The 18628-nt window shown below is 42.2% G+C and overlaps 1 protein-coding gene across 6 annotated transcripts in view; it reads right to left on the reverse strand.

Moving 5' to 3' along the window:
* The window catches only part of EPB41L4A (erythrocyte membrane protein band 4.1 like 4A), a 726290-nt gene that overhangs the window by 391895 nt on the left and 315767 nt on the right, over positions 1-18628 (reverse strand). For all 6 annotated transcript variants that reach the window (XM_029571795.1, XM_029571770.1, XM_029571789.1 and 3 more), the window contains one exon: positions 1329-1426. In XM_029571795.1, the coding sequence (XP_029427655.1) occupies positions 1329-1426 (98 nt within the window). The remainder of the gene's footprint in view (positions 1-1328; positions 1427-18628) is intronic.

Genomic DNA, 18628 nt, shown 5'->3' on the forward strand with positions numbered 1-18628 from the left:
CCTCCCTACCATTGCAGTATAATTTGAATCCTAATATAGCACTGTCCCATTGGTTATCCTCCTTCCACCAGGTCTCTGAGATGCCAATTATGTCTATCTCGTCATTCACTGCTATACATTCTAACTCTCCCATCTTACTTCATAGACTTCTGGCATTGGCATACAGACATTTCAAAGTGCGTTTTTTATTTGTATTAACAACCTTCTTTTCAGTTAATATGGATAATTTGGAATTCTTTAGCTCAGGTGATTCTTTACTTATAGCCACATGCATTTATTGGAACCTCTCTATTGGGATACCCTAACTCTCCTGTTTCATTAGTATCCTTCAAAGATACATTCCTCTGCACCATGCACTGCTGAGTGACTGTGGGTTTCCCCCCCTGTTCTAGTTTAAAAGCTGCTCTATCTCCTTTTTGAAAATTAGTGCTAGCAGCCTAATTCCATTGTGGTTAAGGTGGAGGCCATCCTTTCAGAAAAGTCTCCCCCTTCCCCAAAGATTTCCCCAGTTCCTTACAAAACTGATTCCCTCTTCCCTGCACCATCGTCTCAGTCACGCATTGAGACTCCGGAGCTCTGCCTGCCTCTGGGGACCTGCACGTGGAACAAGGAACATTTCAGAGAATGCCACCCTGGAAGTTCAGGATTTCAGCTTTCTACTTAAAATCCTAAATTTGGCTTCCAGAACCTTCCTCCCACATGTACCACAACAGCCCCAGCAGGCAAGTTACCAAGCGGTCCTCACATCCACCAGCCACCCTGCTATCTACATTTCTAATAATCGAATCACCCACTATGATGGCCGACCTAACCCTTCCCTTCTGGGCAGTAGCCCTGGGAGACTTGTCCTCAGTGTTTATGCAGCAGCTATTATAGTAGTTGCTATAGAAATGGATGAAGTGCTATGCATGCAGATTCCTGTATGACATGGTCAGCAAAAGGTGAAAGAGCCCTTCCTCTGGTCCAGAGGTAGAGAAAAAATGAGTACAGGATGAAAGGATCCCCTCTGCTGGACCAAAGGAGAAGACAGTGTGCAAGCACAGATCCAGAGAATCCTTTCCCAAGGACCCAGCAGCACAGGAGTGAGCCGGGGCTAGGTGTTCCTTCCCAAGGGTCCAGGTAGATGAACAGTAAGCATGGCACTAAGGAAATGAAATTATATAAACACAAAAATGGCTTCCTTTGTTTTTCAGGCATTTTAACATCTATATTCAGATACCACATTTTCTGGTTTTATATGGATGTAATATTAACTCACTTCCTGTTGCAACAGACATGCTAAAAGGAGGAAACATTTTTTTTTCGGCAAGTACATTGGAAGCACTTACACTGGATTGCATATGCTCCCAGCTGAGCAGCAATACTCATAGAACAGGGTAAGCGACCTTGCAAAACGTCTTGCTTCACCTGTAGAAAAAACTGATACCTAAAAGAAAATAAAAGAGGATTTTAAGTCACTAAGTAAACAAACTCTGCAACACAAGTTAACTGGTATTTTAGCAATACTGTATATGTCTTTGCATAAGCAAACCAAAATTTCAAATATTTTTCCAGTATCCTTTTATAGCTCTTTTAAAATAATTAACTAAATATTAATAAGATGTCACATAATTAAAAACAATCTTGTTACATCTTAAGAACTGACTGCAATTTTTACATCAGAATTATTAAGTCCATTGTCATATTTATAAATGCAAAAATTTGTATCTTCTATAATTTTAACATTACACTGAAATAATGACAACAGAGAAAAAAAACTTTGACAATACTGCAAAAGAGTAGCAAGTTATGGTTGAAACTCTAAACTTCCTGGTGGTTCCCTTTTTGAGTGTTTATGTGAATACTACAGTGTTCCCCCACTAAAGACTTTTCAATAGAATTTCCAATTTTTTTCCTGTAGTTTTCAATTTGATCTCAGATTCTGCCATTTTGTCTCTCTCTGCAAAAACATCACCACTCCCCTCCTGGATCTCTTTGCGTTCCTCTTCTTTAAAGCTTTGAAAACAAGCACAACCATAATCATCATTTAAATGCAATCTTTAAATATACTTGTTCTGCACTGGCCTGATGAAGGAACATAACCCTAGAAAGTGCTTCACAAATGTATTATATTAGTCAATAAGGTCTCACTTCCAACTTGTTTGTTGACCTTTATTTCAACAGACTGATCTCCATAGTAATAGTCCAGTGAATATAAACTTTCTCAGCAAGAATTTTGTGACAAACAAGAGTATGTCACTGTTGGATGTGGCGTGTTCAAATGTCTCTGGTTCTTAAGCATGTGCGCTGTAACACATAGTACTGCATACTTACAAGCACCAACTATAATGACTTCACTATTCACCACCTCTCCTCTAGCAACGTCTTTTTTTTTTTTTTTAAACCACAAATGGTAATCGCAGCAGTGCCATAGAATAACTGCAGGATTAAATTATAAAGGTATGTTATCTCCACAATTGCAGAAAACATTACAACTTCAATTTTTCAAGTAGTGAGGCAAAAGGTAGTGTCTGCATATACTATTCTTAAGGACTTTCATTTTCGCTTTTTATGTTATTTGCCTTGGAATTTCACTGTTATAACAAAGAAGAAATCTATGGAAAAAGTGATTTTTCTGCTGATTTTTCTCCTGCATGTTACATCGAAGTTATTTTTCCACTTATTTCTTTTTGTTATAACACTGAAATTCCGAAGCAAAATAAAATAAAAACTGAAAATGAAGCTCTCTACCTTTTCTTGATGATGGAGGATACAGCAAGTGGAACAAATTGATGGGGCTTGATCTAAAACAGGAATCCTTGGCAATTGAAACTGTTTCTGAAATCACAAAAATTCCTGGAAGACCTGGATAATCGCTGTATGGAATCAAGGTCAATTTTCAATAAGTTGCCTAACCAAGACCTAGTTTCATCAAAATGCTATAAATATCGCGGAAATAGCACCTGTGATAAAACAAAAAAAAAAAAAGGAAGTACGGTCAGGCTAAATTCCTGCTTCCGCATCACATAGGTATTTTTCCACTACGCGAATTACATTTATTGCACCCACAGGTGGTGATATTTTTGCAGAGAGAGACAAATGGCAGAGTTTATTTTATACACCAATGTAAGAGGGAGCAGTAGTAACTTGGAGTGAGGTTTGGTGTAGGTTTTACATGCACAGTCATAGGTACAAACAGCACAATTGCCATCAATGAAGATTTTATGTGATTTGGAGTGATTAAAGGTAAAAGAAGAGCTAGCTTGATTGCAGCTAGGTAGAGAGTGCATAAAGCTAGGTAGAGAGAACATTGTACAAATCTACTCTTTTTACCTTTCATCCCTTCAAATCACATAAAATCTTCACTGATGGCAACTGTGCTGTTTGTACCTATGACTGTGCATGTAAAACAGCCCCCAAAACCTACCCCATCCCTTAAACCTCACCCCAAGTTCATAATGCCCCCTCTTACAGTGGCATAAAAAGTTGATTTAGATGTGAGGCTCTCTTTCTCCCTCTCCCTCCCCCCCCCCCCCCCCCCCCCCCCACCCCCCAAAACCGGCAGTTGCGATAAAAACAGTTTCAGCCGATAACACACAGAAAAAGGTGTTGCTATTTCCTGCATTACAACTTGCATTACTGTGCATTATTCTATCACACGCCACATTAACCAACCCTCATTTCCATTTACTCTTTCCAAAACTCCTCCAACTCGAATACTAATTTTTAATTTGCATAAGCATTTTGCAATGCGGTATTTATTGCATGTATTATGACATTATCGCAGGGGTTAGGGCCCTAAAGCACATGATAAGGCCCTAACGCAATTTGATAAATAACCCCCCCCTAAGCGTGTATAAACTTTTCAACCTGCTCAAACCAACCTGATCTTCAAACACCAAGAACCAACACAGTTTGCATTTGAAGATCTGGATAAAAAATATGCTCGTACCTTACATCATCCCAAATGAGGCTGTAAAGTATGTTGAAATGCTATTATAGAAGTTGCCATACAGTCCATTATAAATTGTAAAATGCATCTAAAATTGAGCAGATGCATGCTTGCCAGAGCTATGTTAAAGTTATTCAGAATATGTTAACCTTGAGATTACAATAGGGTTCATGATCCATGCCTGTCTTGGCAGCTTGGGTGTTTGAATGAATCTCTTGGCTTGGCCATTTATACTGAGTGCTCTTATGTACTTAACCAAACTTCTATTACAGAAACTCTGAAATCTCACCACCATCTAGTGGGTGCTATATTACTCATGACTTAGTAAGACACCCATATGTCGAGAGTACACAAAATGCAGGGGGCTTATTTCACTAGTTTTCCCACTCCTCCTAATATTAAGATCCAAGATGAGCAGCTGAGAATTGTCACTGAGGCTAGGAGATTGGGAAGGGTAAGTGACTCAAAACTGTCTATGGTTCCCCATGTCAAGTCTGTAATCAGATCTGGTTTGGGTTTTTTCAAACTTCATTCACACACGTCAAATTTCTGCTACAACCTGCTGATATTCGGGTAGTTGTTCAAGCAATCCTATTACCCTTAATGGATTATTGTAACTCACTGTATTTAGGAATGCCAGCATCAACCTTAAGTGCACTGCAGCTATTGCAGAATTCGCCTGCTCGATCTTTGATTTAGAAGGGACTACATCACCCCCAGTGCTGATGAACCTCCATTGATTTGCTATTCAGTGGAGGATAAAATACAAAAAAACTTTTTTTATACACAAATTGATGTCCCTTGACACCCTCCTATGGATTAACACATTACTTTGAATATATAGCTCAGGCAGGTTGCTTCACTTCTCTCAAAGGGATCCTCTCATTAAGCAAGATTAGTGCATATGAGACAACAGGTATTCTCTATTCCTGCACCAAAGTTGTGGAACACACTGCCACAGGAATTAATAATGATAGAATGTACTAAAAGCTTCAAGTCCATGGCAAAAATTCTCTTTTTCTCAAGTTAGCATTCTATTAAGACAACATCTAAGTGCACGGCTACACTGTTTTTCTGGGCATTTTCCTGTCTCTTTTGTTATATGTTCTATTTTCATCTGCTTTATCATATATATAATGATGTTTTCTATTTTTTTTATTTTATGTCTGTTTTATAGTATTCCACCTAGGGCTTCAGCATAGGCAGGAAATAAATAAACTATTATGCTCTATCACTAACAAAATGCAGACAATATACCTTAAGCCTTTCAGTGGTGTGGAATTTTCAACATGGTCCCTTCCATGGCTCTGCATTGTCAACATCTGGATACATAATCAAAACTGCTTAGGCAATTCCAAAACCCTAGGCTGCACTATGACCCCCACCATGCCACATGGATCCATAGTCCTTAGCCAATGCAATATCTGTGCACATTAAAGAAGCGCTCATGATTGAGTACCCATTCCCTTAACGCATGCCAATCCTCCTCTTCCAGACACTCAATTTAATATTTAAATTGGGTGCCGTGGTAAAAAGGAGGTGCTAGGGGAAATAGTGCACCCCTAGCACCTCCTTGGCAGCAGGCACTTGGGAGAGGTGGCTGTCAGCTCAATTTTTGAGCGTCTGTTTTCCTAACCTGACCCCAGCACCCTAACAAAATAAATCCAAAAAACAAACAGACTGAGACACAAATAACCTGATGTGTAGCAAACGTTCTTAAGGCAGGGAAATGATATAAAGTTCAGTTAGAAGCCTACTTTACATCATAGGACTATTACAGTCAGGATTTTGGATCAACAAAACCAGACAAGCAAAGTATGTCTAGATCCTCCTGAATACAGGAAAAGGTCTAGAGAATCAACCAAGAGAAGAACACATGGACAAAGACCATACAGTTTCATTTGGTGTCACAAGACAACTAAAAACCAACTGGGGCCAGAAAGCTCTCCAGAAAGAAACTATGGGCCACTAGCATCCGATAACCGAATGCACTTGCAGAAGTGCAGAATTTTCTTCTTTTCTGTACATTTTTTGTTAAGTAAAAATATGCACATAGAGTGCACATTCGGGGGAATTTAAAATCCCCGGCACGCACCAATACTGGGAGATACACGGTGGACGGGCTGCGTGCACATCAAGTGCATTTTCAAAGTGGCCCGGCCAGGTGCATATAAGAACATAAGAAAATGCCATACTGGGTCAGACCAAGGGTCCATCAAGCCCGGCATCCTGTTTTCAACAGTGGCCAATCCAGGCCATAAGAACCTGGCAAGTACTTAAAAACTAAGTCTATTCCATGTTACCATTGCTAATGGCAGTGGCTATTCTCTAAGTGAACTTAATAGCAGGTAATGGACTTCTCCTCAAAGAACTTATCCAATCCTTTTTTAAACACAGCTATACTAACTGCACTAACCACATCATCTGGCAACAAATTCCAGTGTTTAATTGTGAGTTGAGTAAAAAAGAACTTTCTCCGATTAGTTTTAAATGTGCCACACGCTAACTTCATGGAGTGCCCCCTAGTCTTTCTACTATCCGAAAGAGTAAATAACCGATTCACATCTACCCGTTCTAGACCTCTCATGATTTTAAACATCTCTATCATATCCCCCATCAGCCGTCTCTTCTCCAAACTGAAAAGTCCTAACCTCTTTAGTCTTTCCTCATAGGGGAGCTGTTCCATTCTTATTTTGGTAGCCCTTCTCTGTACCTTCTCCATCGCAATTATATCTTTTTTGAGATGCGGCGACCAGAATTGTACACAGTATTCAAGGTGTGGTCTCACCATGGAGCGATACAGAGGCATTATGACATTTTCTGTTTTATTCACCATTCCTTTTTTAATAATTCCCAACATTCTGTTTGCTTTTTTGACTGCCACAGCACACTGAACCGATGATTTCAGTACATGCGGACATGCAGGGCTTTAAAAAAAAGGGACTGGCCGGGGTATGGGCGGGGGCCAGCCTAGACAGTGCCAAATTTGGCTAGATAGGTGGGGTTTAGGAGTCAGGGAGGAGAGGGGAAAAGGGAGAAAGGAAAGGTAGGGTGTTAGGGAAGTTCCCTCCCAGTCTGCTCCTTTACTGGAGTAGACTGGGAAGAAACTGCAGATGGCCTGATCGCGTCGCCAAGCATTTATTAAAAAATGTCCCCCTTGCATGTGCGGGCCAGGACCCACAAGTGCCGATATAAAATTGGGCACGAATGTATGCGCAAGTATTGGATTACATAACATGTGCGCGGCAACACGCGCATGTTATAAAATCGGCATGTCCATGGGCTCGCGCCAGGAACCACATGCACATAGACTCCCACGCGGCCCTTTTAAAATTTACCCCATTGGTTTTTTTTTTGGCATCAGAGAGAATAGATAATAGCCTCATCAACATGTATTTACATGTGATGAGCGCTATTACCTACACGCATTTTGGATGTGCTAACCCCCATTTTGCATCGGGGTTATGTTCGTGCGTTTAATTACACGTTGAGCTGTGCACTGCAGCCAGCGCACGGTATTGCATCAGCCTGATATTGTTACACCTTAGACTTGATTTGTCCATCTATTCCTATCAAAATATTTCATTATTGTCATGTATCTATGACCATCATGGAACAGAACTACCTTTTTCCTGCAACATGTGGAGAACCAATATACTACTGCCTCAAATATACATTCTCAACAAAACCACGAGTTTGGAAAAGCATCCGAATAAAAAAGGGACACACAAGTTGATACATGATATAGGCCACATGGGATTATGACAGAGGGCTGACTTGTTCCCAGAGACCATTTTGCTATCATTCACTAGCTTTCTGCAACAATGGTTTTTATGTGAATGTATAATTGTTACTTAGCAGCAGTGCAATTACAACTTGTAAAGGGAAAAACATTTCTGAATTAGCCTCTCCATCAGAAATAATTGTGTTGCATGGTGATCCCATGTCACACCACCCATGCAATTACAATTGTGTTTATTATTCATTCTTTCAGAACAAAATCTGCATGCCTATCAGCTGCTTCCATTGTAATGGACATTCAGTTCTAAATCTGATCCAAAATTATTTTGAAATCAACTGACTTTGTCGTGCATCTGTCCACTTTCCTATTTAAAAAATGCACAAAGTAAGGCACAGAGGCATTATTCATAAAGGACTTTTCCCTGTCTGGACCTATTGAATAAGGCCTACAGATTCAGAAATAGGAAAGATCTTTAGTCGCATAAGTTATCTTTTGCCGCATGGAAGAAACAGAGCTGCATCAGCATCTACAGTAAGCAGAGTTGCTTACCTATAACAAGTGTTCTCCGAGGACAGCAGGTTGTCACTCCTCATACATGGGTGATTACATGAAATGGAGCCCAGCCCAGAGCTTTGATCTAAAAGGATTCTAGATTTTTCAAACATGCCCTCCTGAGCATATGTAGCTGTAGTTATCGCGTTGCCCTCTAGGTAGAGTCCCTCAGTCCACAATATAGCTAATACATGGAGAAACCAATTCCCAGGGGAGGCGGGTGTGTTTCTTGACAATTGTCATCCTGCTGACCTCAGAGGCCACTTGTTACAGGGTAAGCAATTCTGCCTTCTCTGAGGACAAGCAGGATGGCAGTACTCACACATGGGTAAATCCCTAGTTATAGGCTACTCAAATAGGACAAAGCGGGGAACCCCACAATGCTGAAAGCACAACCTTTCTCCTATTTCCCTGAGGCAGCCGACCCAAAAACGGATCTAGGTAGGAAGAGAGTTGGGTTCTACAAAAGAAATCCAAAGAACAGTCTGAGACACAAATAACCTAATGTGAAGCAAAGGTGCCTATATAGCAGGGGCGTCAAAGAAAGTTCAGTGAGAAGCCTACTTTGCATCATAGTACTATTACAGACAGGATTTTGGATCAACAAACCCTGACAAGCAAAGTATGTCTAGATCCTCCTGGATACAGAAAAAGGTCAAGAGAATCAACCAAGAGAAGAATACTTGGACAAAGACCACACAGTTTCAACAACTGAAAAACCAACTGGGGCCACTAGCATCTGATGACAGAATGCACTTGCAGAAGTGCACCCAATAACTAGCTAATAGGCACAATGGGCAGAAAAACCCAAGCAACACTGTAGGAAGCAGCGGCAATAGCAGCCAGGTTTGTGGCAGACCTTATATGCCAAAGTACCAGACAGATCTGATCACCCAGGACAGACATCAAGAGTGTCAGGGGATTAAAGGCAATCCCTGAAATGGGATCACTAGCACAAAAACCCTCGAGTAGGGAGTTAAGCTAGGCCTGAAACTCACCCACACTCCACCCTGTCAAGGGTAGGCCTATCCAACCTATTCACAGGATAGCTCAGGTGAGCAGGGAGTCACTTTGGTCAACCCAGTGAATTATGAAACGCTAAAGGCAGAATTGGCCAGAACTTGTGTGTGCATATGTGTATGTAGGAATTGGCCCAGAAGAAGATGAGGCCTGCGAGGCCTCTGGGAGGATGGAAGAGGAAGAACTTGTGTGTGGCTTTTTCTTTTCCAAGATCAGACTGACCCTGCCCTAGTACCATGCAGGTATACACAAAGATATGCCACAAATGCCCTAGCTTTTCTCCCTCCCCACCCCCGACATTCCAACCAGAAGTCAGAAGGAGCGAAGAACACAAGGAGACAGACGCCAGGACTGCAGGGATAAAAAAAAGCCACTAGGCTGCATGTATCAACCCCAACCAAAAAACTCACTGCTGATTCCTGGAGGGAGTTATCCCCCAAAGTAGAACTCAATATGATAGGAACATTCGAAACTTGAGAGCAAACTTCCCAGGGAAGAAATCCAGAAACTTTCCACAGAAAGCAGGGATGCTGCAAGGGCAAATCCTTGTAGAAACAGGATTTTTTTTACGGACCTGGCAAAACCCAAAGGGTATAGGCAATTATGGCCTAGGTATCAATACCCAAGGCCATAATTGCATACACTTTCTCCAAGGAATCCTGCGGTCAAATAAGTGAAACAATGGTTGCACGAACCAGCACCTCCCTGCCCACAGACAGGGTTATCCCTAAAAAAGGGAAGTATAGTTTGTAAGCAATCGCAACAAAAGTGTAGCACCTACATTGTGGGGTCCTTCATTTCCTAACTCATGCAGCCATGGATATGGTGAAAGGCTGAAAGGCATACCTGTCAACTGGGATGCAGATGGACTAGAACCCTCTCACTGAGGTAGTCCCACATGTGAGAATGACTGGCAAGAGTGGTCATCCACGAAGAGTGCACATTGTGCTCAGCAGGTATCAAAAAGGCGACTCCCATGTGGGAAAACCCCCTAATCTTCATCAGGGAGCTGCCCGGAAAGGGAGACTCCGGGAACAATGAGAAGACTGAATCCAGAATAACTCCCTCACAGGTATGATTTGAACTCAACTGGTTCAAATCATACCTCTCTAACAGATCCTTCATTGTCAAGACAAACTCTTCTGAATCCTCCCAAGTGCCCCTCACCCATGGCGTCCCTCAAGGTTCTTCACTATCCTCGACCCTCTTCAACATCTACCTCCTCCCACTATGCAAATACCTCTCTGATGCCAACCTCACCTACTTCGTTTATGCAGACGACATTCAAATTCTACTCCCCATCACCAAATCCATTGAACTCACCATGGAAAGATGGAACAAACTCAGTTCAAATTTATCTCAACTGCTATCACAACTATCACTCTGCCTCAACCAAGCCAAAACAGAAATCATTCACATCCAGGACGACCGTCCCTCTTCCCCCCTCGAGAGCACCCCCTCAAACAACCCAGGAAGTGCAAACAACACTGGGATGCCAAACTTTTCAAGAACCTCACTCACACCATCCACAAAAAACCTAGGAGTAACCATTGACAGCCAACTCAACTTTAAACGACACATCTCCAATATAATCAAAGATGGATTTTTCAAACTTCAAACACTTAAAAAACTCAAACCTCTCCTCCAACCGCATGATTTCCGAACAGTACTGCAATCAATTATTTTCTCAAAACTCGACTACTGCAACTCCCTCCTCCTTGGACTTCCTGAAATCCACATCAAGCCCCTCCAAGTACTACAAAACGCCGCTGCCAGAATTATCACCAATCACAGAAAATCCTCCCACATCACACCCACTCTCAAAGACCTCCACTGGCTGCCCATCACACAAAGAATCCAGTATAAAACCCTCACCCTCCTTCACAAAAAAATAAACAACAGAATGGTCTGGCTAAACAACACCATCCAACCATATATCACACAAAGAAATCTCAGATCCTCCAACTCAGGTCTCCTCTCCATCCCAACTCTTAAAAATGCTCACCTCAATACAACACGCAAATGAGCCATTACAATAGCTGGCCCTACCCTGTGGAACTCCCTCCCCCCACAGCTCAGAAACGAACCCTCACCGCAAGTCTTTAAAAAACAGCTCAAAACATGGCTGTTCTTGAAAGCATTCCCTCCTGAACCCCAACATCCTAAAATACACGTTCTTGAAAGCCTTACCGCTTAACTTCTATCCTGCACGAACGCATAACCCCTCCTCCCCCTCTCTATCCTCCCTTTTTCCCTGTCCCCCACCCTACTCGTAACCAAGTCATATTGTACATATTGTATATAGGCTATATGCCACATCTATATACCCACATTTAATATTTAATTTTAATTTTATTCATATGTTACAATGTTCCTTATATTAATTGTTTAATCAACTGTTATCTTGTTACAATGTAAAATAGGGCAGTTCCGGCTCTATTCAACCTGTTATCTGGAAACCGATGTGATATCTCGATCGAATGTCTGTATACAAAATAAATAAATAAATAAATAAACAAAATAAGAGCTCCTGCACCTTAGGATGACCTAGGAACGCAGTCTTAGGTCAATCCTGTGGCAGCGGCATACAAACTGTTATGCTCGCCATAAGAGAAACACACACAACTACACTACAGGGCAACTGGAGGAAAAGTGCCCTCTGCTTTTAAAAACGTGATAACCACTACTCATGCAGTATTACCCCATCTTGCAGATGGTGGTGCACATATGTACCTGATAGCCATGCTTATGGATAGAATCCCACGGCACAGCAGGAACCGAGCACCACCTGTTAGAGCCAGAGGCTACACACTGCCAAAAGTCAATCCAAGAGTGTGTGATGGCAACCTCCTCGCTAGTGTCCCATCACACCCTAAAGTGTGAAACAGATGAGAAAGCAAATTGCTTGGCACAACGATGGCGATCCCGCTATCTCTGGCATGGCTGGGCATGGCACTGACAGAGAGAATAGACTGCCAGCGCCTGAGGTGCATGGAGGATTAGACAAACCCCATCGTACCTAACCGCATGATGCATTACACTGTTGCACTAACTTCTAATGGAATCAGCACATACAGTGTGACGACAGCATCCCCAATGTTACTGGTATTCTCATTATGGCTGTCCTTGCTGGTGGGCGGTGTTGTCCCCCAGTATATCCATTGTACCTGACAATATTCTAAAAGGCTGATCACAGCCCTTGAATTGGGGTTGTGAATGGCTCACCATCCTTTCTGTCACAAAATGGCAGAAGGAAAGCCCATGGTATCCAATGGTAGCCATGGTGCTCTGCAGTGGAACCCTGCACCATCCGACCCGGTCTACTGGTGCCCATACTGCCAATAGCGCACTCTGTGCTCACAAGCAACGGATCACATCTACAGCACGGACACTGCGCCTAGGGCTCTGATGGTGCTTGACCGTGCCATAGGCGCCTGGCCTGCTCGACAGCATGTTAATCCATCATGAAGTGCCCCTTTAAGTTTTCTCCTGCAACATTTACTGAGACAGCAGTTGAACACAGCATTTTTCCTCAGCAACAGGGACAGACTGGACAGCTGGATTTACAAGAAAGCAGACTCCTCTTAATAAAAACAGTTTGTGATAATGGCTGTCCATTGGAGTGGGTCAAGGGCTAGGGGCAGCTAAACTGCAAGGCCAAACTGGTTACAGGACACACACACATGCGCTTCCAAAAAGCCACTGTCCACATCAAAACTTGAACTACAAATGAAAAGATAATTTATTTGAAGTATCTTCAGTTACTGTAGAAGAGTGTAACTTCCAGCTTCACAGCAAATCCAGTAAGACTTTTTTTCTCAGCCTTTCAGAAAGCCTCAGACAACTTATGCTACAGTCTATATACACCACTGTTCAACCTGTACTAGGCCACACTGTCCATATTCTCTTTTTAAACACAGAAGATCTCAAGGTTCTCACTTTATCTCTCAGATGGCTTCAAGCTACTCACTTCCCCTTGTTGCAGGAGGCTTTCAACCCTGTTTCCAAGATCCAACTGGGCACAAGTTTCTCTTTTCTGGTCTCAACTGGTTCCTTCACAGTTCCTTTTTTTTCTCATGCACTTTCTACTCTTAGATCCAAATTCCAATCACTTTGCACAGACTGCCTGAGACACTATTGGAATATCTCTGCCAACCCTCTCCTCTTTTCCCCTGAAACCCGTGGAGAGGGTCCCAGCTACTGCCTTCTCTTCGCTTGGTGACTTCTGGGGAGCCCCCACCTTTAAATCTAAGCAGGGTTATATTCCCTTTCCAAAACATTGCCCTAGGGGCTGAACCATTCAAGAAATTCAGGACCACCCCTTGACCACCCCTTGTTAGCTAGAACCTTCCCTGCTCTTTTGTCCTCTGTGGTACTTCCCATAGGGGGAAATCACATTATCCACAATAAATTATTTGCACATTTTGCACTCTCAACATTAAACATGCTGCAATCCTTTCTGTGGCACACAGGAGCCACATTTCTCCCCCTGCCCTCCAAGAAAGGAAAAATTGAGAAATCATATTAGAACAATTTTTCATTCACTGAATGACAAGTGACATGACTCAGACAAAGCGGAAAAAATAATATGGTACTGTCCATTTTAGGAGAAAAGACATCAAGTGGTCAACTCTTCTCTACACCCTGTGTCCAACACAGGAGAGGCTCCCGAAAAGCAGAGCAATGGAATCCACCCTGAAACACAGTAAGTTACTACCACACAGTAAACAATACAATCCAAACATGAGTCCTTTCCCGAGGAGAAAGAATACATTAAACATATATTTGCACTTTCTGCAATGAACCTTGCACTTTAGGAGAGAATCTAATTATATCTAAACCAAAACACCTCATTTTAACCAGATGGGACACTGGGCCAATACTAGAATTTTTACTGCCCTGTGCGAACAATTACTGTGCTGCCCGCCTTCTCATTTTTTTTTTTAAACACAGAATAACCCACCTCAGTTAAACATGCAGATACAACTCATCCTCAAAAATCTGAATAAGGAGACTATAAATTATAAACATAAAATAAACTGGAAACTGCAACAAGCCTGACTCTGTATGCAATGCAGCAATGGAGAAACAGAAACATCACCAGTCCTCATAAATCATTCATCAAACAATAAAATCAAAGAATATTTTCCACAAGCTAAGGAACACAATAACATCCAATAATTAAGAACTTATATAAAATCTTAAAAATTTTCCAAAAAAATAAAACATTTCAAAATGGCAGACAAAGACACCCAATAATTAAAACTAATAAGGATGGAAAATTCACTGCTCTCCATACCTGAAAAGTTTTCATTTTCAGTCATCCTGAGTATGTTGTGGATTAGTGAGGCAGCACAAACTTTCCTCATACACACACACCCAAGCAGGCCCCCAATGACACACACTACGCCCCAGTCAGGTTTCCATACTTACACACCCACCCCAGACAGATTCCCATAAACACATCCACACCAGACAGGGTCTCATTCATTCACACACATCCTCGTTAAGTTCCCATTCACGCACACACACTCCTCAGACAGATTCCTACATATACCCTAGTCAGGCTCCCATTCACACACACACACACACACCCACCCAGTCAGGCTCCCATTCACACACACACACACACACCCAGTCAGGCTCCCATTCACACACACACACACACACCCAGTCAGGCTCCCATTCACACACACACACACACACACACACCCAGTCAGGTTCCCATTCACACTCACACACACCCACCCAGTCAGGCTCCCATTCACACACACACGCCCCCACCCAGTCAGGCTCCCATTCACACACACACGCCCCCACCCAGTCAGGCTCCCATTCACACACACACACACACCCTCCCCCACCCCCCAGTCAAGCTCCCATTCACATGTAGACACCCCCAGGGCTAGGCTCTCATTCACACATACTACAGGCCAGTAAGGCTCTTGTTCATTCATTCACTCACCCACATACCCCTATCAGGAGCCACTCTGCTGCTCTTCTGTGAGTGCCGGCCCCTACGCTAATGAAATCTCGTGGGGCTAGCATAGAGCACATGCTAGTTGCACGTATTTTTGACACTGAATGCCGGCACAGTGAAGGAGCAGGAGAATTTTATTTGCTGTCGGTGAGATAGGTTCTAACGGCAACCTCATGGGCCTCTTCTTCTTCTTCGCAGCTCCTGGCGGAATGGGGTCTACCGCTGCTCTTGCAGGCTTCTTCTTCTTCCATCCTCCCAGAGGCCTCGCGGGCCTCATCTTCTTCCGGGCTACCGGTGGGATGGGAGTCCACTGGCGGCCTTCATGGGCTGCCTCTTCTTCTGCCACCCCACAGAATTGTATGGTGGGCACACACCCAGTAGTGCCAGGCTTGATTGGATGTCTGCCACAGACCAACCTGGCTTGAAGGGCTTTTGCAGATTTTTCTCCTGGAATGATGTTATATCAGTAGATGCTGACCACTCATGGAGATGGTCAATAAACGGTCAAATAACCCTTAAGGTGTTTTGCTACTTAACACTTTGGAATACTGTTGAAAACACATACTTTTTTTTATTTATTCTCAACTCTTGAATACCATTTTAAGGGATGTATAACAAGGTATACAGCAGAGCACAAGATGGGTAGGGCCTGATTTTAAAAGCATTTACATGCTTAAAATTGGGTTTTACACATGTAAATGCACTTTAGACGAGTAAGGGGGACTTTTGAAATTTGCTACAATATATGCCATTGAATTGTCCATAGGATTTACTCACGTAAGTGCACTTTACTTAAGAAAATGGCTTTACATTTATGTGCATAACTCCTTTGAAAATTACCTCCATATTGTAATAGTGATTCAAGACATGCAGTTACAAGTGTTAATGCTGGTGTCAAATAATAAGTGGCTGACCACATGATTATTACAGGCACTACGAGCAGAAGAAAACCAAATCAAAGGCTCCTCACTGGTTCAGGGCATCCAATAATGACTGAGGAAGTACAAAGAATATCTGACTTTTATCAACGTATCTCTATCACACTTCAGCTAGGATAAAAGGATGTGGAATCCATATAAAGTAGGAATCCAAGCAAACAATCGATTCCCCATTTTCATGAAGATTTCTCTCAAGCTGTGCACATGTTTAAGAACTTTGTACATACAGTATTTAAATAAAGGTATTTCTTATTCAAGTGCAACATGTTAAAAGCCAGCACTTTTTTTTTTTAAACCCTATTGGGAACTATCTCCCACTAAAAAAACACGAATAGTGTACTCCTATGACACCGGACACAAGAAAAGATTCAAGTGAAATGGGAGTAGAAAAATAAGGACACAAAATTAAGATTAAAAAAAACATTGCACAGGTTGCTAAGTGCTTTCAGGTTTTATACAGTCTAGATTTACAAAAATATTGCCATACTGTGAGAGCGTTTTAGAATGCAACCCTATGTAATCTACTCTGCATAGACAAGAACAGACTAAAATGAACCACAAAGTTCCAAAACACATTTCATCTCACAAAGGTGAAAAACACTATTAACTGCTGTCCTGTCTTTTCTGCATTTCTCTGTTGATCTGTGCCACATTATCTACTATTATCTTGGTTATACCATTTGCAAATAGCATACCATATTAAATTGAATCACAGCAAACTACAGCCCTGTATTCTCAGTTCACTGTGCTTCGATTTAATATGGCATGCTGCTTGCAAATGATACAACAGAGTTAATAGATACAAGATAATATGTCACAGATCTATAGGGAAATGCTGTTTAAGAAACTACAAAGTATTTTGTTTTTAAGAGGACAGCTAAGAGTCCTTTTCCAAGCACACAATCACCCTGCATCCAGTGCAGTGAGCACAGCAAGTTATGAGGATAAAGGTTGCCTCCCAGGGCCATTTCCCCTGCCTTCCCCCACCCCCTGGAAGCAGGACTGAAAGTGGTCCTGAAAAGGTACAGAAAAGTCATGTCTAATGACTTTATACGATAAAGGTTTGATATTAACTTTTCTGTATTTTACCAGGACTAAAGTTTAGGAAGTGAGGATTATGATGCCTGCTGTATGCACCTCTTACAGTATCACACTGGGCTTAGTTTACCTACTGTACTTTTTAAATACAAAAAACAACACACTTTTATACCTTAACTTTATGCATGTTAGGGTACATTAATAGTAAATGATGAAACTGGAGATGTGGGTTAACGTAGGATGTCTATCATACTGGCATCCAAGAAGCAGGGATGGCAAAATATCTTGCTTGTTGAAAACAGCTGATGCAAGAGTAATTTTTTAAGGAGTCTATGTACTAAGCGGTGTTACTTTTAGTACTTGTATTTAGCATACGCTGATACACAAGCTGGCCAATACCCATACCTTAAGGCTGATTCTCTGTGTTATTTGCATGTACAGTGAAACCACTGCCAGATTCATGACCAGTAATACTACCATACACGTAAATGAGGGCATCAAAATGATTATAATGCACTCATTAGGTATTGACATGATGTACTATCCAGCATTAATACCTGCACGGGTTAATCAGGCCTTTCTAATGCTGGAAAACTAATTAGGCCTCCTGAGGTGTAGTGAGCTTTACAGCCTTAGTTGGGCCTCATCAGCCTGTGGAAATGGGCCTTAAGGGGAGGGGTTCCCCTTCCCATCTCCTGAACCAACATTTACTGATTAAATGCATTGGAGATTTTTTACTTAATTAAATAAATCGCTTCAAGCATTTTTTGTAGGCAAAATTAAGAATTGTAAATAAACAAACTGGGCCTCTATACCGCCTGCCCCCCAAGTTTGAACCCCACCCTGGAAAGCCTTCCGCTCACTCAGAAATCTCTGCTCCCAGGCCAAGCAAGGAGGCAGGAAGAGAACAGCAATTTACCAGCACCTTGCTTGCAAACCATGGACTGCACTGGCACGCAATCTGCAGTTCAACATAGGAGATGGCAAGACTGCCAGCTAAATGTAGACCAGCAACATAGCAGGATGCAGGTGGGCTTGCTCTCCAACCCCTGCCACCTCACCGGTCCTAGTGGGTTGGTAGGGCTTTGCATCACAGAAAATCTTGCCAGAGGTGAGAGAAGGCAGGTTAGTGCAGGAGGCAGAGAATAAGATCATAAGAACATGCCATACTGGGTCAGACCAAGGGTCCATCAAGCCCAGCATCCTGTTTCCAACAGTGGCCAATCCAGGCCATAAGAACCTGGCAAGTACCCAAAAACTAAGTCTATTCCATGTTACTGTTGCTAGTAATAGCAGTGGCTATTTTCTAAGTCAACTCAATCAATAGCAGGTAATGGACTTCTCCTCCAAGAACTTATCCAATCCTTTTTTAAACACAGCTATACTAACTGCACTAACCACATCCTCTGGCAACAAATTCCAGAGCT

Source organism: Rhinatrema bivittatum, chromosome 1, assembly GCF_901001135.1.
Source record: "Rhinatrema bivittatum chromosome 1, aRhiBiv1.1, whole genome shotgun sequence".
Taxonomy (NCBI): Eukaryota; Metazoa; Chordata; class Amphibia; order Gymnophiona; family Rhinatrematidae; genus Rhinatrema; species Rhinatrema bivittatum.